Source organism: Somniosus microcephalus, chromosome 1 (genome assembly GCF_052327205.1).
Source record: "Somniosus microcephalus isolate GS21.2 chromosome 1, FLI_Smic_1.0, whole genome shotgun sequence".
In the NCBI taxonomy this organism is placed as follows: Eukaryota; Metazoa; Chordata; class Chondrichthyes; order Squaliformes; family Somniosidae; genus Somniosus; species Somniosus microcephalus.
The window spans coordinates 60,336,012-60,358,439 of record NC_140987.1 but is presented as its reverse complement, the minus strand read 5'-3'; the positions used below and the strand labels follow the sequence as shown (position 1 = coordinate 60,358,439).

Below are 22,428 nucleotides of genomic sequence, written 5' to 3'. Positions count from 1 at the left end.
TGTACGATTTTTTGGTGTTGTACAGTTTACTGGGTTGTGTTTCTATGTTGTTTGTTTCTGTCTTTTTGAGGAACATAGTAATTTGACTGTGATCTGACAGTGTTTGTGGTTTGACTGTGAATGCTCTGAAAGAGGATGGGTCTAAGTCTGTAATCATATAGTCTACTGTGCTGCAGCCAAGAGGTGAGCAATAGGTCGATCTTCCTAGGAGGTCTCCTATGAACCTACCATTGACAATGTACAGACCCAGGTTTCGACAGAGCTGTAGTAGCTGTTTTCCGTTGGTATTTGACTGCTTGTCGCAGTTATGCCTGTATGGGAGGGAAGGGATGTCAAAGTGGTTATTCCCGAAAACGTAATTGTTTCCCTGATTATTGGTGAAGTCTGGTTCTTTGCCCGTTCTTGAATTGAGGTCCCCACAGATCAACACGTTCCCCTGGGCCTGGTATTGGATAATTTCCCCCTCCATGTTGGAGAAGGTGTCCTCTTTAAAGTACGGGGAATCGATTGGAGGGATATAAAGTGCGCAAATGTAAACATCTTGGGTGTTTGAGATAATCTCCCTCTCATGTTTGAGCCACATATGGTTTTCGCCCTTTTTTATAAATTTGATGTAATTCTTAAGTTCTGTTTTAAACCAGATCAGTATGCCTCCGGAGTCTCTGCCTTGGGTTACACTTGGTAATTTATTGGAGGGTACCACCAGCTCAGTGTACCCTTGGGGACAGCCAGTGTGTCCTTTTCCTTTATACCAAGTTTCCTGTAAAATGATAATATCTAGGTCTTTAGTTTCATCTATGAACTCTGGGGTCCTACTTTTCACTTCTCGCAGTGAAGAGCGTAGACCGTGGATATTCCAGGTCGAAATATATAAGGATTTCATGTTAAGTTTGATCTTTTTCTATGATAGGTTAAAGAGTGGTACGTGTTTGTCGTGTCTAAGTGTGGGGGAAAAGAAATCACATCAGTTGTCCATAAAAGTTAATACAATTTGGTTACAGTTCTTTCTATTAATTAGTCCTTGATCCATAAGGCGGAAGTAGATGCTGCTGCACATCTGCTTATTGTCTCTTAATGGATTGTTTCTGTCTGAGGTATTGCGTACGTCCTGTGCATCTCTCCCTCTGTCTGGCTGGGAGCGGTCCTATTCCCCTGTGGGACAGGAGTGGTGCAGGTCTGATATTGTTGTTTTGCATGGGGATCCTCTCTGGTCTCAGTTGGTGTGTTGGTGGTCCTTGTAGTGTTCCTGATATGTACCCCGCTGGTCTCTGGTGGTCGGGGGGGGGGGTCCTCTTGGAGTCTGGGTATGGACCCGGTTAAAAGCGACGTCCTTCAGGGCTTTAGCAAAGATCGATATTCTTTGCCTTTGGATGTGGACGTGGTCGTAAAGACATTCCTCATCGAGGGTGGGGTGTTGGGCCAGGTGTACGTTGTGGTTTGATTCGCAGTCTCTTGCTATGCTGGCATTTATCTCATGAATTGTGTTGTTGTTGAAGTCTGTTCTCGGCAATATTGTGGAAACAGTGATTCTAGTGTTTGGAAATGTACTGCTTGCTTTCCTAATCATTGCTCTGAGCGATGTTGCTACTTCTTTCTGTTGGGTCTTTAGGTCATTTGTGCCCGTGTGTATTATTTGTTGGGGGGAGCCTAATCTGGCTTTGGTCAGCCATCCCATGGCTCTGTTTGTTGTTGGGCACCAGATCTTTTCTACTTTACTTCTAGGGAATAGCTTTTTCTCCCATAGAAATTTCCCATTTGAGTCTGAGTATTACGACGTCAGCCTTGTTTGTGTTTACTGTCTGGTGGCTTTCGCTTGGACTCAGTGTGTGTGCTGGGCTGGGGTGTCTGGTGTGTGCGTACCTCTTGTGAGCGGCCCGCTTGTGGTTCCGCGGTGGTGGGGGAAGATTGCGAATCAGTATGCTGGTCGGTCTGTGTGGCACCCCTTGTATTGTGTGTCTGTTGCTTTTGTTCCGTGTGGGAGTGCAGCCGTTCCGTCCGACTCTGTCTTGTCTTATCTCTAGCCTCTGGTTGCTGGTCTAATGGTGTTATCTCTCCTCTATGGCTCTCTTCTTTTTCCTGCAGCTCTTTCACCTGATTCCTAAGTAGATTCACCTGGTTCTCAAGTAGCTTCAGCTCTCTCTTGTGTCTCTCCCTCTCCTGATTTTGATCGTCATTCATTTTGAGGAAGTCCTCTCTAAGTTTAACCATCTCTATCTCTAATTGATTAAATTTATCTTTTGGTTGTATCTGGCTGTGTGATCCCGGGGTATGTGTCTGGTCGGCCCTGGAAGGCTCACTCACTTCCTGGCTAGGCTGGTCGGCCCTGGAGGGCTCACTCACTTCCTGGCTATGCTGCTCTTCTCTTGGTGAGCTGGGAATGGTAGGGGGACCTATGTGTGGCTTCCTCCCTGGTAGTTATGCTGGGGTTTGTCAGTTGTATCGTGTGGCTGTGGTTCCCCGGGGTTAGTGTCTGGTTTGAACTGTGTGGCTCGTTCACCTCCTGACCAGGCAGATTTTCTCCTGGTAAGTTGTCAATGTTGGGGGGAGTGCGGGCCACTCTGGGGCTGTTCCTTCCCCCCCTTAGTTAATTTTTTCAGTGTCCTGAAGGCCGTTGCAAATTTGTCGAGGTTGCCTTGCACTAATATTGTTCCGGTATTGTACGCGTTGACCGTCGTAGTTGAACTGTCTCCTGGTGTGTTAATTTTCATTATGGACCCATTTGCGGTATTTTCTAGCTTAACATTGGTATAGTGTGATTTTATTGCTGTGATCCAAGCCACTGGCTGATCTGAGTAGAAAATGAGGTTACTTTTTGTCCCATTGTTGTAGCAGTCAGCAAAAAGTGTTTCTGGTTTTTCTCTCATCTGCTCATGCTTGATCGCTTTTTTTGCGGTGTTGGGGGGAATCTGGAAGCGGGGCTGTTGTGGATCTTCTGATTCGCTCATTTTTGGTAAAGTATTGTTGATCTTAGAATAAGCTTTTCTGGGGCCCCGGGTTTGGTGTTTCCCTCTCCCTGTTCGCGAACTTTCCCGGTCCCCCTCTCCGACCCCGTGGTCCCTGGGCCTCGGCTTCTGGGTTCACCCTTCTCAAGTCTGGGTCTGTGAGCCGCTGTTTCCCGGTGCCTTCGGGCTGTTCCCCTCCCCCTCAGAGGTCTCTGTGCCTCTGTCTCGGCCTGGTTCCTCGGGCCTTTCCCTGGCTTCAATCTCCCTCCCTGGGCCCTGTACTCACAGTCTTGGTTTGCTTCTGGAAGCCTTCTGGTTGCTCCCCTTCTCCTCAGAGGCCTCTGGGCCTGGCTCCTCGGGCCTTTCCCGGGCTTTCTAGCCCAGCCGCCGCTCGGGCTGTGCCTCGTTCGGGTGCTGGACTGCGGTCGTCGCTCGGGTGCTGGACTGCGGCCGTCGCTCGGGTGCTGGACTGCGGTCATCGCTCGGGTGCTGGACTGCGGCCGCCGATCGGGCCGTGTCTCGTTCAGCCGTTCCGGCTGCCGCTGCGTCTCCGTGCGGCCTCCCCGATATACCTCGTTTCCCGAAGCAGCCTCCCCGAGTCTCCTCGCTCCGGCTGCCGCTGCGTCTCCGTGCGGCCTTCGCGCCTCGGTTCCCGATGCGGCCGAGTCACCTCGCTTCTGCTGCTGCTGTGGCCCCGTGCGGCCGCTGTTCTTTGGTTTGTATATTTTTTTATTTTTTTTCCCCTTATTTATTTTTTTTTCTTTGGCTTTTTTTTTTCTAATTTCCTCTGGTTTTTTTTTTTTCCTTTGGTGGTCTCTTTGGTGGTCTTTTCCTTCCTTACTTAATCTAGACTAAACTAAACTTAAACTTAACTAAACTAACTTAACTAGAACTAAATTTAACTTTAAAACCTTTTTAAACTTGAAATGAACCTTTTTTTCCCCCACTTTAAACACTAAAAACACTAAAAATTCAGCAGCCCATCTTCAGCGTGTGTATTCACTCTGTCTTTCAATGAGATTAGGCTGATCTGTGAACTAACTCCCTATACCTGTCTTTGGCCCATATCCCTTAATAACTTTGGTTAACAAAAAGCTATCAATCTCCGATTTAAAATTAACAATTGATCTAGCATCGATTGCCTGTTTGTGGAATCATAGAATCATGGAATGGTTACAACACAGAAGGCAGCCATCCGGTCCGTTGAGCCCTTGCCGGCTCCCTGGAAGAGCACGTCCACTAGTCCCACTTCCCCCCCCCCCCCCCCCCCCCACCCACCCCCTGCGTTCAAACTTCTACCACCCTTGGGGGGGGGGGGGGGGAATTCAGTTGGTTTGTACCTCCTGTTAGTGCCTGAAGAGGCAATAATGAGGCGCAAAGCAACTAGCACCCGTGCGCGGCAATGTTTGTGCCGCTCACGAAATTAACTAGACATTTTGCGGTGGCGCTAAACACTACCGCCACGATCTCCTGCGCCCGCAGATCGTGACAGCAGTCGAGTGCGCAACGCCCCAGTAGCGCCCCAGACCAGATATTGAGTGGCGCCGCCTGCTGCTAGCAACAACAGGTTGAGGGGAGCATTTTGCAGTCAGGAAGGGACTAGGGGAGCACTATTTAAAGGCGAACGCTTCCTGCCTTTTTGTTGGTGACATTTTTGCACCACGCATTCTGAGAGAGAGAGAGACTTCTGGAGAGATTCAACGCTGTGTGAAGGAGTTTTGGGTACTGAGCAGCACTTTGCAGGTTAATTTTGATTTGCCCTTGTATCGACTTAGAAGAGACAGTGGGGGCTGCACTCTGAGCTCTTTCCCTGGTTCTCTCCATTGTTCTTTCCAGCAGATTTGATGTACAGGTCTCTCCAGGGTGAGATTCAAGGCTGCAATGAGCAGGATGTGGATGGAGAGCAAGATCGACCCTCCCCTTTAAGAACTGGCCGGCGCCAGTGTGTCTGTGTTCCATTGCTGACTGACATCACATGAGCTTCGCCAGCGCTCTGAGTTAGCGCCTCGCTCCTCGGCCTTTGCGCCTTAAGACAGGTGTGAAGCGCCTGATTTAGCGCTCCAATCAACTTCAGGGGCGATAAAAGCCAAGTTTGCAGTCGGAGGCGATAATTAGCACCAGGCGCTAATCTTTGCGCATGGCCAATAATTGCGCCTCAAATGGGGCGATACAGAATTTCTCCCCCTTGGTGTGAAGAAGTGTTTCCTAATTTCACTCCTGAAAAATCTGGTTCTAATTTTTAGACTATGCCCCCTATTCCTAGAATCCCCAACCAGAGGAAATAGTTTCTCTCTATCTACCATATCTGTTCCCCTTAATACTTTGAAAACTTCAAGCAAATCACCACTTAACCTTTTTAAATTCCAGTGAATACAATGCTAGTTTGTGTAATCTCTCATTGTAATTAAACCCTTGGGGGGGGGGAAAATTCAGTTGCTTTGTGCCTCACGTTAGCGCCCTAAGAGGGCATTAACGGGGCGCAAAGCAACTAGCACTTGGGCGCGCCGCTGCCTACATCTCCCGCGAAATTCAGCAGTAACCGGTAGCGCCCTTTGGCGCTGCGCCGCCGGCGATGACATCATCGCTGTGTGCAGCGCCCCGTTCGTGCACCAGCCGCGATCTTCAGGAGCGCCCCCTGACTTACCACCGGACGCTATGTCCAACTGGGTCAGGGGGGCCTACCTAGGGAGGCGCTATTTAAAGGCGAGGTGCGGGATGGCCATTTTTCTTGCTGGCCACTTGCCAGCACCTGCCTCCGCTCCCGTCCCCGGCCTCCTTACCCGCCCGCGGAGTGCCGGCTGCGCTCCATGAGCCCGGCACATCTCTTGAGTGCCGGGCTCTTTTGCCAGCACTCCCGATCCCCGGGGGCCCAGCTGGGCCCTGGGTCGTGCTTAGCAAGGCCCCTCACCTTTAAGAAGGGGAGGAAGGCCTGCACCTAGCGCCACGATATTCCCTCGCAGTACCCTAAGAGGGAGGCGGGGCGCTTCCAGTAGCGCCCTGTTTCCCTCTTGGGGTGCTACCACTCAATTTCCGTCACGGGCGTGCTAATTTTTCCAGGGCGCTAAAAGTAGCGCCCCGGCGAAGTTAACACCCCAAAGGGGGCGCTACTCAATTTTTAGCCCTTGGAGTCCAGGTATCATTCTGGTAAACACAGCACTCCCTCCGAGGCCAATATATCCTTTCTAAGGTGTGGTGCCCAGAACTGCTCACAGTACTCCAGGTGTGGTCTAACCAGGGCTTTGTATAACTGTAGCATAACTTCTACCTCCTAGTACTCTAGTCCTCTAGATTTAAAGGCCAGCATTCCATTAGCCTATTTGATTTATTTTCTGTACCTGTTCATGAAATTTTAATGATCCATGTACCTGGATCCCTAAGACTCTTTGGACCTCCACTGTTTTTAGCTTTTCACCATTTAGAAAGTACCCTGTTCTATCCTTTTTAGGTCCAAAGTGGATGACCTCACATTTGCCTACATTGAAATCCATTTGCCTAAGTTTTGCCCATTCACTTAGTCTATCGATATCCCTTTGTAATTTTATGCTTTCATCTACACTGCCTACAATGCTGCCTATCTTTGTGTCATTGGCAAATTTGGATACATGACTTGCTATGCCATCATCTAAGTTGTTCATAAATACTGTGAATAGTTGAGGCCCCAACACCGATCCCTGCGGGACACCACCAGTCACATCCTGATGGACTTGTTGCATTTTTTTTTACAGGTAGAAGCGCAACTGGCTTAACGCAGGTCTTTCGATTATTGAGTGCCAGACATGTTTGTTTCCCCCCACCGCCCCCTCACCCCAGCCTACCCCGCCACTGCTTTGCCTTGGCCACGACGTTGTGGTTTTTGCAGGGTCCCTGGGTGCCGCGCGCCACCTTCCGGGGTGTGCGCTGGGCAGTGGCTCGCTCCAGTGCTGTGTCCACCACCTCTGCTGCTGCTGTGCCCTCCCCTCCCAGCCGTCATTGCCCTCCGCAAAAGCCAATGCCTGCTGGTCGGAGCAATGCAGTGGGCGCAGATCAATGGGTGCGAGCCAAATCTGCGGAGCAATGGGGGCGAATCCCTGCCCCGGTGGCGCATACTGTCTGTGAGCAGGCACTCTGCAACAAAACAAAAATCTTCCTCCTGCAATTTATATATTTTTAAATTTATATTAAATTTTTGAACGCCCTGGTCATTTGGTTCGATAATATTCCAGTTTCACCCCTTTTACTTTAAACTTACTTGCTCCATGGTGTAATGCTGGTTAGAACTGAAAGTGAGTTTGCTCCAACAGCACTGGCCAGTTCCTAGTCCTATAATAAATCTACTCTTGTTCCAAATTAAGTATAGAGCTCTACCTGTAATATCAGATTCAGACATAACCATGGACCTTTTTTAAGCATACTTTATCCCACATTGGAAAGGGGAAGAATTGCCTATGTAGTAGCTCAATTAAATTAATCATGTTCAATGCAAAATTCTCTTTGAAATATTTGGGCAGGGATTGCCAACACTCTCAATGGATTTTCTCATACTTTTTAACCAAATGGCTGATTATTGATGTGTTCCCGACCTTAAATATGGGCCGAACGCACAATGCAATTGGGTAACAAATCACTTGTGGATACGAGTAATTGTGTGATCTGCCTGAGGGCCTAAATCTAGATTTTCTTGCCGCCTTGTCTTTTAAATGATGGAAGATTATGTATTGTTTTCATTCTTGACTGCAGTGAACTTCTCTAATGGATAATGTTGCATATTGTTACACTAACATTTTCAATGAACTATATTACCATTTACTGTCTTGAATCTTTATGGTTAAGATGAGAAATGTTATTGCAGGGACTTCTGGAGCGTTTGGCTTCTGGGGAGGTCATTATCGGAGATGGAGGATTTGTTTTTGCTCTTGAGAAGAGAGGATATGTCAAAGCCGGTCCCTGGACTCCAGAAGCAACAGTAGAGCATCCAGAGGCTGGTAAGGCCATTGAAAAAAACAGAACTTAGTCTTATTGCCAACAAACACACTGGTGTTGCATAAAATTTTTCCCATGTAGCATGGTCCCTTACTGTCACATGGCAGTACTAATAACTTCAAGACTGAAATCTAATGGCAAGAAACATTTGCGCCACACAAGTGTCAGGCAATGACTATCTCCAACAAGAGAGCATCTAACAACCGCCCCTTGACATTCAACAGCATTACCATTGCAGAATCCCCAACATCAGCATCCTGGGGGGGGGGGGGGGTCACTATTGACCAGAAACTTAACTGGACCAGCCACATAAATACTGTGGCTACAAGAGCAGGTCAGAGGCTGGGTATTCTGCGGCGAGCATCTCACCTCCTGACTCCTCAAAACCTTTCCACAAGGCACAAGTCTGGAGTGTGATGGAATGATCTCCACTTGCCTGGATGAGTGCAGCGCCAACAACACTCAAGAAGCTCAACACCATCCAGGACAAAGCAGCCCGCTTGATTGGCACCCCATCCACCACCTTAAACATTCACTCCCTTCACCACCGGCGCACCATGGCTGCAGTGTGTACCATCTACAAGATGCACTGCAGCAACTCGTCAAGGCTTCTTTGACAGCACCTTCCAAATCCATGACCTCTACCACCTAGAAGGACAAGGGCAGCAGGCACATGGGAACACCATCACCTGCAAGTTCCCCTGCAACTCGTGCACACCATCATGACTTGGAAATGTATTGCTGTTCCTTCATTGTCTCTGGGTCAAAATCCTGGAAATCCCTCCCTAACAGCACTATGGGAGTACCTTCACCACAATGGTTGAAGAAGGCGGCTCCCCACCACCTTCTCAAGGGCAATTAGGGATGGGCAATAAATGCTGGACTTGCCAGAGACGCCCACATCCCAGGAACAAATAATTTTTTTAAAACTTCCGAGGAATTCACTGCACTCGGAGTAAAATATTATCTTCATTTAAAATAATATTACATTTTTTAAAAATGAAGCCACTGACCTCCTTATTTTAATTTTAATTGGATAGCTACAGAATTTTGGCTGCGTTTGTCATGGTGCCTTGGGCAATTTCAGAGAGCTAGCCATCTGCATCTTCAAAGTAAATGACTTTATTAGACAACATTTGAAGTGGATTTAAAAAAAAAAAAAATAGCTTTGTGCCTGTTGTGGTACTGAAGCAGGTGTTCGCCCTGACTCCAGCTCATGAAGGTGGTCTCATACCTATTGTGTAAAAGCACTTTGATGTTCCACCTGTATTACATTGCAGTGTATATTGTTGCAAAGCTAAAGCACTCATTGGCCCTGAATTTGCAGACGGAGGCTTCCCATGGGGAAATGCCCCCGAGCCGCAAATAAAGTGCCCGGGTACCTGGTGGTCCGGGAGGTACGGAGATTCGCAGTCCTGGGCCTCTCCGGGTACCCGCGGGTAGAGGCCCACATATCCCAGGGGTGCAGGCGGTTCGCAAACGTCCCTGGGATCACGTGGGCCAGCCCAATGAATGAAAGAAGGAAATCTCCATTTATGCTTATGGGGATTCCGTATGAATGGGAATATCCCCCAAAAATACGATACGTCAAATAAATAAATTAAAAAATTACATTTAATATTAATTAAAATGCCATTTAATTAAATATTTAAAACAAAAGTTAAATTTTTTGAAAAATAAATGTAAATGTTTTAAAGGGGCTAAAAATAAACTTATCTTATTGTGCAGGTTTATTAATGTTTAAATGATTGGAAAAAAATATTTTAATGTTTTTAAACTCTTACCAGGTGTAAGAATTTCATGGGCATTTGCTGGGCAGAAGTTGGGCAAATAGCCAACTCTCCACCCGCGAATGCCCTTTTCCCAGGGTGCGTTGGATCTGTCAACAGCTTCGCATACGAAAACCCGGAACCTGCGCGGCCCTTAAAGGCACGTACGCAACTCATAGGGGTCGCAAATTACGGGCTGTTATTTACAAACTGTGTAGTTTTACTAGTTTATTAAAATATAGTATGTCTTTTATTCTTCTTAGGCAGTCCCTCGGGAACCGAGGATGACTTGCTTCCACATTAAAAATGAGTTCTCGGGTGATTGATGAGTCCAATGCGGAACCTACAGTCTCTGTCGCAGGTGGGGCAGACGGTGGTTGAAGGGGGCGGGTGGGTGGGTGGGCTGCTTGGGTTGACGTGCTCTCCTTGCACTGCCTGTGCTTGGCTTCCGCTTGCTCCCGGCGAAGAGACTCGGTGTTCGGCGCCTTCCCGGATGCTTCTCCTAAGAACATAAGAAGTAGGAGCAGGAGTAGGCCATACGACCCCTCGGGCCTGCTCCGCCATTCAATAGGATCATGGCTGATCCAAATCTAGACTCACGTCCACTTCCCTGCCCTCTCCCCGTAACCCCTAATTCCCTTATCTGCTAGGAAACTGTCTATCTCCATTTTAAATGTATTTAATGTTTTAGCTTCCACAGCTCTCTGGGGTAGCAAATTCCATAGATTTACTACCCTCTGAGTGAAGAAGTTTCTCCTCATCTCAGTTTTGAAAGGGCAGCCCCTTATTCTTAGATTATGCCCCCTAGTTCTAGTCTCACCCATCAGTGGAAACATCCTCACCGCATCCACCCGATCAAGCCCCCTCACAATATTATATGTTTCGATAAGATCGCCTCTCATTCTTCTGAACTCCAATGAGTAGAGTCCCAACCGACTCAACCTTTCCTCATACACCAACCCCCTCATCTCCGGAATCAACCGAGTGAACCTTCTCTGAACCGCCTTGAGAGCAAGTATATCTTTTCTTAAATAGTGAAACCAAAACTGCACGCAGTATTCCAGGTGTGGCCTCACCAATACCCTGTATAACTGCAGCAAGACTTCCCTGTTTTTATACTCCATCCCCCGTGCAATAAAAGCCAAGATTCCATTGGCCTCCCTGATCACCTGCTGCACCTGCATACTAACTTTGTGTTTCATGCACCAGGACCCCCAGATCCCTTTGTACTGTAGCACTTTGCAGTTTCTCTCCATTTAGATAATAACTTGCTCTTTGATTTTTTTCTGCCAAAGTGCATAACCTCACACTTTCCAACATTATATTGCATCTGTCAAATCTCTGCCCACTCACTTAGCCTGTCTATGTCCTTTTGCGGGTTTTTTATATCCTCCTCACTCACTGCTTTCCCTCCCATCTTTGTATCGTCGGCAAACTTGGATATGTTGCACTCGGTCCCTTCCTCCAAATCGTTAATATAGATTGTAAAGAGTTGGGGTCCCAGCACTGACCCCTGCGGAACACCACTAGTTACTGATTGCCAGCCTGAGAATGAACCATTTAACCCAACTCTTTGTTTCCTGTTAGATAGCCAATCTTCCACCCATGCCAGTATATTACCCCCAATCCCGTGATTTCTTATCTTGATCAGTAATCTTTTGTGTGGAACCTTGTCAAATGCCTTTTGGAAGTCCAAATACACTACATCCACTGCTTCCCCTTTATCCACTTCCTTGCTGCCTTACTGAGTACCATCTCCTTAGTGATTTTAATTGTGTTTAGCTCCTCCCCCCCCCCCCCCCCCCCCATTGCCCCCTGTTTGTCCAGTGTTGGGATATTTTTAGTGTCCTCTACTGTAAAGACTGATACAAAATATTTGTTCAGCGTCTTTGCCATCTCCATGTTCCCCACCACTAGTTTCCCGGTCCCATCCTCTAAGGGACCAACGTTCACTTTAGCCACCCTTTTTCTTTTTATATAGCTGTAGAAACTCTTGCTATCTGTTTTTATATTTTTTGCTAGTTTACTTTCATAATCTATCTTCCCTTTCTTAATTAATCTTTTAGTTATTGTTTGCTGGCTTTTAAATGCTTCCCAATCTTCTATCCTCCCACTAGATTTGGCTACTTTATATGCCCTTGTTTTCAGTCGGATACTATCCTTTATTACTTTACTAAGCCACGGATGGCTGTCTTTTCTTTTATTCCCCTTTTTCCTCAGTGGAATATATTTATCTTGAAAGATGTGAAACATCTCCTTGAATGTAGAGCACTGCTCTTGTACCGTCTTACACTTTAATCTGTTTTCCCAGTCCACTTTAGTCAATTCTACTCTCATACCTTCATAGTCTCCTTTTATTTAAGCTCCGTATGCTGGTTTGAGATCCAATTCTTTCATCCTCAAACTGAATTTGGAATTCAACCATATTATGGTGTGGAGATGCCGGAGTTGGACGGGTGGACAAATGTAAGAAATCACACAACACCAGGTTATAGTCCAACAGCTTTATTTGAAATCACAAGCTTTCGGAGCGCTGCTCCTTCTTCAGGTGAAGTGGAGAAATGCATAAAGACACAGCTTATATAGTCAGAGAATCATGTCAGATGTTTACAGGTAACCTTTCCAACTGCCATTTATCACACCTCGGCAGAGAGATAATCACAGCAGTCAAAGGTGTGAATGGTGTCCAAACAGGTCAGTCAGGGAAACATTACATCAAAGAACAATGAGGTGGGGTCACAAGGGGTCAAATATTGCAGATGCTGGGGTCTGTATGAAAAACAAAAAAAGACAAAAAAACATTTTTTTTGGCTGGAAATCACAGCAGGTCCAGCCGCATCTGTGTAGAGAGAACAAGCCAATGTCGATTATCTCTCTGCCGAGGTGTGATAAATGGCAGTTGGAAAGGTTACCTGTAAACATCTGACATGATTCTCTGACTATATAAGCTGTGTCTTTATGCATTTCTCCACTTCACCTGAAGAAGGAGCAGCGCTCCGAAAGCTTGTGATTTCAAATAAAGCTGTTGGACTATAACCTGGTGTTGTGTGATTTCAACCATATTATGGTCACTCATTCCAAGGGGATCCTTTACTAGGACATTTTTTATTAATCCTGTCTCATTACACAGGACCAAATCTAAGATTGCCTGCCCCCTGGTTGGTTCAGTTACATACTGCTCAAGGAACCCGTCCCTAATACACTCTATGAACTCTTCCTCAAGGCTACCATGCCCAATTTGATTAGTCCAGTCAATATGAAAGTTAAAATCCCCCATGATTATAGCTGTTCCCTTATTACAAGCCCCAACTATTTCCTGATTTATACTCCGACCAACAGAGTTGCAACTGTTAGGAGGCCTATAGACTACGCCCACTAGTGACTTTTTCCCCTTATTATTCCTTATCTCCACCCAAACTATTTCACTATCCTGATCCTTTGACCCAATATCATTTCTGACTACTGCAGTGATTCCATCCTTGATTAACATAGCAACCCCACCTCCCATTCCTTCCTGTCTGTCCTTCCTAATTGTCAAATACCCTTGTATGTTTAGTTCCCAGTCATGATTATCTTGCAGCCATGTTTCCGTAATGGCCACCAGATCATACCCATGTGTAGTTATTTGTACCGTCAACTCGTCAATTTTGTTACGAATGCTGCGTGCATTCAGATAAAGAACTTTCAAATATGTTTTCTGACAATTTATTCCTGCTTTTACCCCTTTACCTTTATCATTATACATTCTGTCCCTTCCTGACATGCTCTGGTTTTTAATTCCCCCACTGCTACCTTGCTCTATTGCCTTCTCCACTTTGTGCGGTCTTGGGCCAGGGATTCCCAGGTGTCAACAGCTATAGTATGTATGATCAGACTCGTGATTGAAATTAATTGCTAATTCTAAAATTAGTAGCCAAGAACTCTTGTCACTAAGCACAGTTGCTTGAAGCAAAGAATGTTAACATGGCCAGGATAACCAGAAACATGTTAAAGCTTTTAATCAAAGCCCCTTCAAACTCTAGACTGGAATTTGTAATTCCATTAAATGTATTTCAGAAAATACATTTTGAAGCATACACCTAACACAGCACAAGAGCCGTGGAGCGTGGAGCCGGCGACGGTGAAGAGGAGGCCTCATTGGCGCATTCACATCCCGACGATGTGTTCGGCGAGTCGGGCAGAGCACAACGAGCAGCAGCAGCAGACTCAACGACAAGCTGCAGCACGTCGGCCGGCAGCTCCATTTCGGGTAACTCTCAGTCCGGATGGGAGGAGGGGAGCCGGGCATGGTGGCCAGAGCGGGAGAAGCAGGCCACCACACGTGGAGCCGGCAACAGTGAGGAGGAGGCCGGAGCGGCTGAGGGACATCGTGCTCCCACTGCCACGGGAAGCCATTGTATTGACTCTGAACGCGGCGCTGTATGTATAGCTGACGCGTCCCTACGGGGAACAAGCATTCCATTGTACTTGTTACATATGGCAAATAAATCTAATCTGAAAGACTGAATTGCAGAGTAAGATTCTAGCGGGGTCTGCTCGTCTACTCAGTAAGATAACCGACTAACTCATTAATCCTGGTAAGGACTATTTCATACCTGTCAATACTAGATTAGCATGAAGTACAACACCAAGGTGCTGTTCCTTTGTAACGTGCAGATGTGAGCAGCATTAAACATTATACAGTTTGGCGGGTATGATTTGACTGGCAGATGTTTGTAGGGTACAGAAATACTAGCAATACCAGAATGGTATTTGCGCTGTTCAAAAACTGAAATCCTATGCAACATCCAGCCAGTTGGCAGGTGTCCTCAATATGGTCTACGATTAAGGGGGAGAAATTCAGTACCGCCCCGTTTGGGGCACAATTATCGGCCGGGTGCAAAGTTTAGCGCCTGCCGCTAATTATCGCCACCGACTGCAAACTTGGCTTTTATCGCCCCTGGAGGTGATTGGAGCGCTAAGGCCGAGGAGCGACGCGCTAACTCAGAGCGCGGGCGAAGCTCAGATGATGTCAGTTAGCAATGGAACACAGACACACTGGCGCCGGCCAGTTCTTAAAGGAGAAGGGCGATCTTGCCCTCCAGCCACACCCTGCTCATTGCAGGCTTGAATCTCATCATTGACAGACTTGTGCCTGAAATCTTCAGCCAAGGACTATGGAGAGGGTCAGGGAACGAGCTCCACGCTTCAGCGACCAGGCCTTGGAGGCTCTGGTTGGCGCGGTGGAGCGCAGAAGAGCTACACTGTACCCTGAGAGTGGCAGGGGGCCATTGCCACGCGACTACAGAAGAGTGTGGAGGGAGGTGGCTCATCACGTCTCCTCCAGGAGAATGGTGCCCAGGACTCATACGCAATCTCTGGGACCCAGCGGGCTGCAGCAACGCGATGTGGCTAGGGAAGCTCGTGGGCCTTCTCCCCGAGGAGCCAACCACTTGGCTGATGCGCTGCCTGGAAAAGCCATGGCACACCAGTCTGGCGCAGGATGGAAGCATCGTGGCTGCTGACAGCGAGTATCAGCTGTCTGTGGTCACACACCAACTGGACATTTTAAGGAGTGGAACCCCTTGCGGTTTCGGAAAACCTCTGCATTCTCATGCGGTGCCCGCAATGCCACATGCGTGCAGTCAGTGGCGCCCTGCACCATGGGGAAGCCCGCTATCCTCGCAAAGCCCAATGCTCGTTCATGCTGTTTGGCCCGGGAAAGAGATGTACTGGTGTCTCCTTTTATAGAGGGCATTTGTGACTTCCCGGATACAGCAACGGACCGCAAACTGGGAGATATTGGCGATGTCCCCAGTAGCTGCTTGAAAGGAGCCAGTGGCATAAAGATTCAGAGCCACTGTGACCATCACTGTCACCAACAGAAATGCCCTGGTCCTCAGTAGAGGCTGCAGATCTGACTGCAGCAGGTGGCAGAGCTCAATGACCACTTCCTTGCTGCCTTGCTGAAGCATAGCCTGCGCAAACACTGCTCCTCAGACAAATGAATGTAGGAGAATTGTTCCCGGAATACCCTGGGAGGGTAAGGTCTCCTGTGCAGAGGCCTGTTGGCCCTCCTCCCTCTGGCCATGATTGCCACTCTCTCTGCATCTCTGATTCTGCAGGCACAGGATGATGGCCTGAACCAGTGCAGCCCCCATAGTCTCTTGACAGTCGAAGTAATGAAGGTCAAATCCAAAAGAACCTGCAAAGTGCTGCTCAGTAGCCAAAACTACTTCACACAGCGTTGACTCTCTGCAGAAGCCTCTCTCTCTCTCTCTCTCTCTCTCTCTCTCTCACAGAATCTCTCTGTCAGAATGAGTGGTGCAAAAATGTCTCCCACAAAAAAAGGCAGGAAGAGGGCGCCTTTAAATAGCGCTCCCCCAGCCCCTTGCCGACTGAAAACGTTTCTGTCTCCCTGTCATTGCTTGCAGCAGGCGGAAAGGAAGGGAGCACCACTCAATATCCGGTCCAGGGCGTTGCACGCTTGACTGATGTCACAATCTGCGGTCGCAGGGGATCAGGGCGGGAGAGTTTAGCATCGCCGCAAAAACTCTGGTCAGTTTCGCGAGCGGCGCAAACATCGCTGCGCCTGGATGCTACTTGCGTTGCGCTCCATTAGCGCCCTCTTAGGGCACTAATCGGAGGCGCTAAGCAACCACATTTTCCCCCCTAAGTATTTTAAAGTTCTGTTTTTTGTTACTTTTCTTTCAGTGAAACAGCTGCACCGTGAGTTCCTCAGAGCAGGCTCTACAGTCATGCAGACTTTCACTTTTTATGCAAGTGATGACAAGTTCAAGAACATGGGAAATTATGTGGAGCAAAAAATTTCAGTAAGTTTCTACAATTTGCTATGATTCCATATTTTAGTTGCAAGTTTCTGTCCACAGATATGTGGCGAGCTGTTAACTACTAAATAAATAACTTAACTGCAAATAATTTAGGGCAGTCCTAGTAAAACAACTTTCTACAACAACAACTTGCATTTATATGCCGCCTTTAATGTAGAAAAATGTCTCGGTGCTTTTTTTAAAATTCATTGATGGGATGTGGGCGTCGCTGGCTAGGCCTGCATTTAGTGCCCATCCCTAATTGCCCTTGAGAAGATGGTGGTGAGCCGCCTTCTTGAACCGCTGCAGTCCATATGGTGTAGGTACACCCACAATGCTGTTAGGAAGGGAGTTCCAGGATTTTGGCCCAGCGACAGTGAAGGAACAGCGATACAGTTCCAAGTCAGGATGGTGTGTGGCTTGGAGGGGAACTTGTAGGTGGTGATGTTCCCATGCGTCTGCTGCCCTTGTCCTTCAGAGGCGTAATCAATAAAGGGTTAGCCGAGACAAAGAGATATTGGGAGGGGTGACCAAAATCTTGGTAACGAGTTGGGGTTTAAGGAGGGTCACTGGAACAAGGCAACGCGGAGAAGCTTGGGAAATTCCAGAGCATGGGGGCTAGGTGGTGGAAGGCACAGCCACAAAGGATGCAATGAGGGAGGAGGGATGCACGAAAGGTCAGAGTCAGAGGAACAGAAAGTTGTGGGATTGTAAGGCTGGGAGAGGTTAAGAGGTAGGAAGGGGCAAGGGTCTTTAAAGACGAAGAAGAGAATTTTAAATTTGAGATGTTGGGGCACTGGGAGCCAATGTAGGTCAGCAAGGGTTATGGGTAAGGGACTTGGTGCAGGATAGGATACAGGCAGCAGAATTTTGAATTGCCTGACGTTTACGGAAGAAGCTTAGTCAGGAGTCTACTCCATGACACAAAATTGTGGGTAGAAGGAAGGTGACCAGTATAAAGCTTAACTAGTTCACTGACGGTAACAAGCAAACAAAAGCAATGTTGATGTGACAATAGGGACTCGAAATGTGCACTGAGATAAATGTACCTAGGACAACATGGTTACTTAGTTTGTCTGAGCCAAAGTTTGGGTGGTCTTAAAGTTAACTTCACCCTAGTAACCCTATTCCAGTCAGAAAATTTACATATTGAATAGCAATATGGTGTCTTTTGCATAAGGCAAAGAGTTTTTATGAACTTGCACTGTACTGTCCTCCCTACGTGTATGTGTCTGTACGCAGTTAGACAGCCAGCCAAACTCCTTTCAATAACGACATGGGAGTCAGGATGTAGCGTCCAAGCTCCGGTGTTTAATAATGCCACACTTGCATGAGGTCAATGAAACAATACAAATCAGTTGCACTGGGTTGGAGTAAAACTGAGAAAGAAAAAAGAAAGAAATGCACCGTGTTACATACATGAGATATAACTAACATCTAAACATGAATATGTAATGAAACCATTCAACTCACAGGCAATGCTTCCGAAGGCGTAACAATGTAAGAATACAGTGGATTAACTTGCAGCACACTCCATGCTGATGTGACCTCTTTGTTTGCTATCACTATACTACTTCCTGTAGAGTGACCCTACTGGCCATTTCCATTTACTGCCACCTACTGGCGGCAACAAAACAAAACTCCTGCAATTATAAGGCAGAACATGCACTCTTGGCATGGAGCTGAATTTCCTTGGCCATACTATTGCCATCACTCTGGCAGAACTGTGCAAACAGGCTGGGTCCTGAATCTGCTGGTTTTACCACCTCCAAGTTCCCCTCCAAGTCACACACCATCCTGACCTAGAAGTATATCGCCGATCCTTCATCGTCGCTGGGTCAAAATCCTGGAACTCCCTCCCTAACAGCAGTGTGGGAGTACCTTCACCACACGGACTGCAGCGGTTCAAGAAGGCGGCTCACCACCACCTTCGCAAGGGCAATTAGGGATGGGCAATAAATGCCAGTGACGCCTACATCCCATAAACGAACATTAAAAAAAAATGAGTGGGTAGTAGGAAGTTGACCAATATAAACTTTAACTAGTTCAGTGACGGTAACAAGCAGATGGTCTTAAAGTTAATTTGACCCACGTAACCCTATTCCAGCCAGAAAATTTGCATATTGAATGGCAATATGATGTCTTTTGTACAAGGCAAAGAGTAGATTTTATGAACTCGCACTCTTGGCATGGAGCTGAATTTACTTGGCCATATTATTGCCATCTCTCTGGCAGAACTGTGCAAACAGGCTGGGTCCTGGATCTGCTGGTTTTACCCCCATTAATGGCCAGAGCTTTTCCGTATGGGTCTGGCAGGTGCCTGTAGCGGCTCTACGCAAATTATGTTGCCTCTCATTGACCCTGCATGCTCTGGTACATAAGAACATAAAAAATAGGAGCAGGAATAGGCCACTTGGCCCCTCGAGCCTGCTCTGCCAGTTTGTCTCGAGGGTGGAGGTCACCAGCAGGTGTGATACCAGAGTTACTGCCGGGATCATGGCCTGCAGATTTTCAGGCTTCATATTTTCTATCCATCAATTTTAATTAAGAGGAAAATCTGCTGACTTCTGTGATTAAATTCCCAGCATGCATTCAGTCTGTGAAACTTCATGCAGAGGGTATAAAATCATAAATTCTACCCTTGACTGTTTTGAAACAATGTTGGCCTATAAACTTATGAAATGAGTTGGCCGTTAAAATAGTTTTTCAGTTAAGTAGTTGCAACGTTTGTTATTTCATTGTAGTTGGCCTGCAAAATAGCTTAACTGTTTGCTTTTTTTTTCCTCTTTCAGAGCCAGAAAGTGAATGAAGCTGCCTGTGATATTGCTAGGGAGGTGGCTAATGAAGGAGAGGCCCTAGTTGCTGGAGGAGTCAGCCAAACCCCTTCCTACTTCATCTGCAAAAGTGAGACTGATGTGAAAGCAATCTTCAAGAAACAACTGGATGTCTTTATCAAGAAGGATGTAGACTTCATGATTGCTGAGGTATATGGTCTTTGCACTTAACTGGATTCCTAAGTGTTTATTGGAATTGTATTTCTTTAAAATAACTTTTTGCCTGTTTAGTTTGTCTGCATTACTGATAATTCTGAACCATTTTGGCCTTTGCCAAATTAAATAGACACTCCCCATGCCTGGGTTATTTTCTGGTAATCAGCAACAGATGATCACTCTCAGCATAAATGATAATTGATAATCTTTTAACTGCAGAGGGTAGCCTGGGCAGTAACATCCATTATGGTGTCAGGAATGAAACTGACAGCTTATGTCGTCTTGGGTATTGATCATCGTTTCAAGTCTTGTGGTTTAGGGTTTCTTCAGGATCCCCCCCCCCCCCCCCCCCCCACTGAATGGCCAGTAATTGCCACCTGCTATTGCGTTGTAATTTGCGTTTGCTACTTTGAAATTGCAAGCAGAATGGCACGTGATCAGGGAGACTGGCCCAAGGCAACCTGTAGGTTGATGCAAGTTCCCAGATTTTGTGCGATACAGCTCATTGTTGAGTACTCCAGTCTGGAGTAGATCTATTCTATAATTATACTTCTAAAAACAAAAAAATGGTGAGCAGTTACCTGTGCAACTGTTTTGAACAGTATTGCAACAATCAACAACTGAAAGCTTACAGGTTAAAAGCAAAATTTCCATATATTTTTACGCACCCGCAGGAAATTCTTTGGAATTCTCTACCCGAGGAGGCTCAGTCGTTGAGTATATTCAAGTCAGAGATCAATAGATTTTTGAATATTAAGGGAATCAAGGGATATGGGGATAGTGCAGGAAAGTGGAGATGAGGTAGAAGATCAGCCATGATCTTATTGAATGACAGAGCAGACTCGAAGGGTCAAATGACCTACTCCTGCTCTTGTTTCTTATGTTCTTACAACTTGTGCCTTGTAGATTGTGGAAAGGCTTTGGAGAGTCAGAAGGTGAGACACTCGCCACAGAATACCTAGCCTCTGACCTGCTCTTGTTGCCACAGTATTTATGTGGCTGGTCAAGTTAAATTTCTGGTCAATGATGACCCCCCAGGATGTTGATGGTGGGGGATTCGGCGATGGTAATGCCGTTGAATGTCAAGGGGCGGTGGTTAGACTCTCACTTGTTGGAGATAGTCATTGCCTGGCACTTGTGTGGTGCAAATGTTACTTTCCACTAATCAGCCCAAGCCAGAATGTCATCCAGGTCTTGAAGCAGTCCATGCCCGAATGCAGCATTATCTGAGGAGTTGCAAATGGAACCGAACATTATGCAGTCATCAGTGAACATCCCCACTTCTGACCTTATGATGGAGGGAAGGTCATTGATGAAGCAGCTGAAGGTGGTTGGGCCTAGGACACTGCCCTGAGGAACTCCTGTAGTGATGTCCTGGGGCTGAGATGATTGACCTCCAACAACCACAACTATCTTCCTTTGTGCTAGATATGACTCCAGCCAGTGAAGCGTTTTCCCCCCTGATTCCCATTGACTTCAGTTTTACTAGGGCTCCTTGATGCCACACTCGGTCAAATGCTACCTTGATGTTAAGGGCAGTCACTCTCACCTCACCTCTGGAATTCAGCTCCTTTGTCCATGTTTGGACCAAGGCTGTAATGAGGTCGGGAGCCGAGTGGTGCTGGCAGAACCCAAACTGCGCGTCGGTGAGCAGGTTATTGGTAAGTGCCACTTGATAGCACTGTTGACGACATCTTCCATCACTTTGCTGATGATTGATAGTAGACTGATGGGGCAGCAATTGGCCAGATTGGATTTGTCCTGCTTTTTGTGGGCAGGACATACCTGGGCAGTTGTCCACATTGTCGGATGGATTTATTTGGGAAGGTGAGTCTGCAGAGTGTTGGAGATTGCAGGGGTATGTACTAGATTAATATGCTCATGATTGACATGATGTTGCATCTACGGCTCTAGACATTGAGGGGTCGATTATTTTTGTTTGGCCTTCGCAGGACAAATCCCGTAATGGGAGTGAAGGGTTGATCTGCATCAATTTGTCATGTATTCCACTATGTAAATGAGCAGACTTCATTATGGAGGGCGTTGTCTCATTCGGATGCGGGCGTGACCAGCACCTCTGGAGCAACGGCCTTGCTGTGCAATCAGGATTGCCCTGATCGTGCACGACCATATAGTGGTCCATGTAATGAAAACACCATACCCAAATTGGCAGTTGTGCTTATGCACTGAATGTCCCATCTTCTGCTTCGGTGCAAGGAGAACCCACTGGTTCAATAGGCACAATTGAAGCGCATTACTTAACCCGAGTGCCAGCTATCAGCTCTCCCATTTGAACGTGGCACCTGTACATGGTGGGAGAAGTGGTGTTGAGGAGGAAGTGCAGGGTGAGATATTTAGCAGTGGTGTTAATTAACGTGCCAGCTGATGCAAAAAGGAGGCCCAGCATGCTGAGTTTTATGGGTATCTTTAATCAAGATGCTGCACAGTTGCTTGCCTCCATACACCTCACTAGAAGATGGTATGATGAGGCTGAACCAGTAATTGTCTGCAGCACCATTTCACATTGAGCATCTGACAATACTGTTTGTAGTGGAAACCTCAACTGTGCAAGCAATAGGCATAGTCGGAACATCTCCTGAATGGTCCCATTACTGTTATGGAGGTTTTGGGGTTCAGCCTCTAAAATGTGGTCATGGCTGGCTTCAGCTCACTTAGAACTGTTGCAGCAGCCATGAAGGGGTATTGACAGAACCTGGAATCCCGATCGGGCCCATGACACAATGCAGGCAGGTTTCTCCACCCCCACACCCCCATGGGGGAGACTGAGGCAGAACCTGATCTTCCCTGTTTACTCTGCAGAGAAATTCCTGTGGGTGAAGGGTGAATCCCCACCTCCATGTCTGGGGAAATTCTTTGGCTATCTCAGGAATTCTGTCCATTACATTCTCACTAGGCCTCAGTGGAACTTTAGGCAGCTGAGAGCTGATGAATCCCATCA

At 47.0% G+C, this 22,428-nt stretch overlaps 1 protein-coding gene across 3 annotated transcripts in view; it reads left to right on the top strand.

The window, feature by feature from the left end:
- The window catches only part of LOC147124119 (betaine--homocysteine S-methyltransferase 1-like), a 54,381-nt gene that overhangs the window by 3,534 nt on the left and 28,419 nt on the right, over positions 1 to 22,428 (top strand). For 2 of the 3 annotated variants that reach the window (XM_085982261.1, XM_085982253.1), the window contains exons 2-3: positions 16,364 to 16,482; positions 19,272 to 19,463. In XM_085982261.1, the coding sequence (XP_085838387.1) occupies positions 16,408 to 16,482; positions 19,272 to 19,463 (267 nt within the window). In that variant the 5' untranslated portion in view covers positions 16,364 to 16,407. Of the gene's footprint in view, positions 1 to 7,770; positions 7,904 to 16,363; positions 16,483 to 19,271; positions 19,464 to 22,428 lie in introns of all 3 variants that reach the window. The other variant, XM_085982246.1, reaches the window with a different exon arrangement.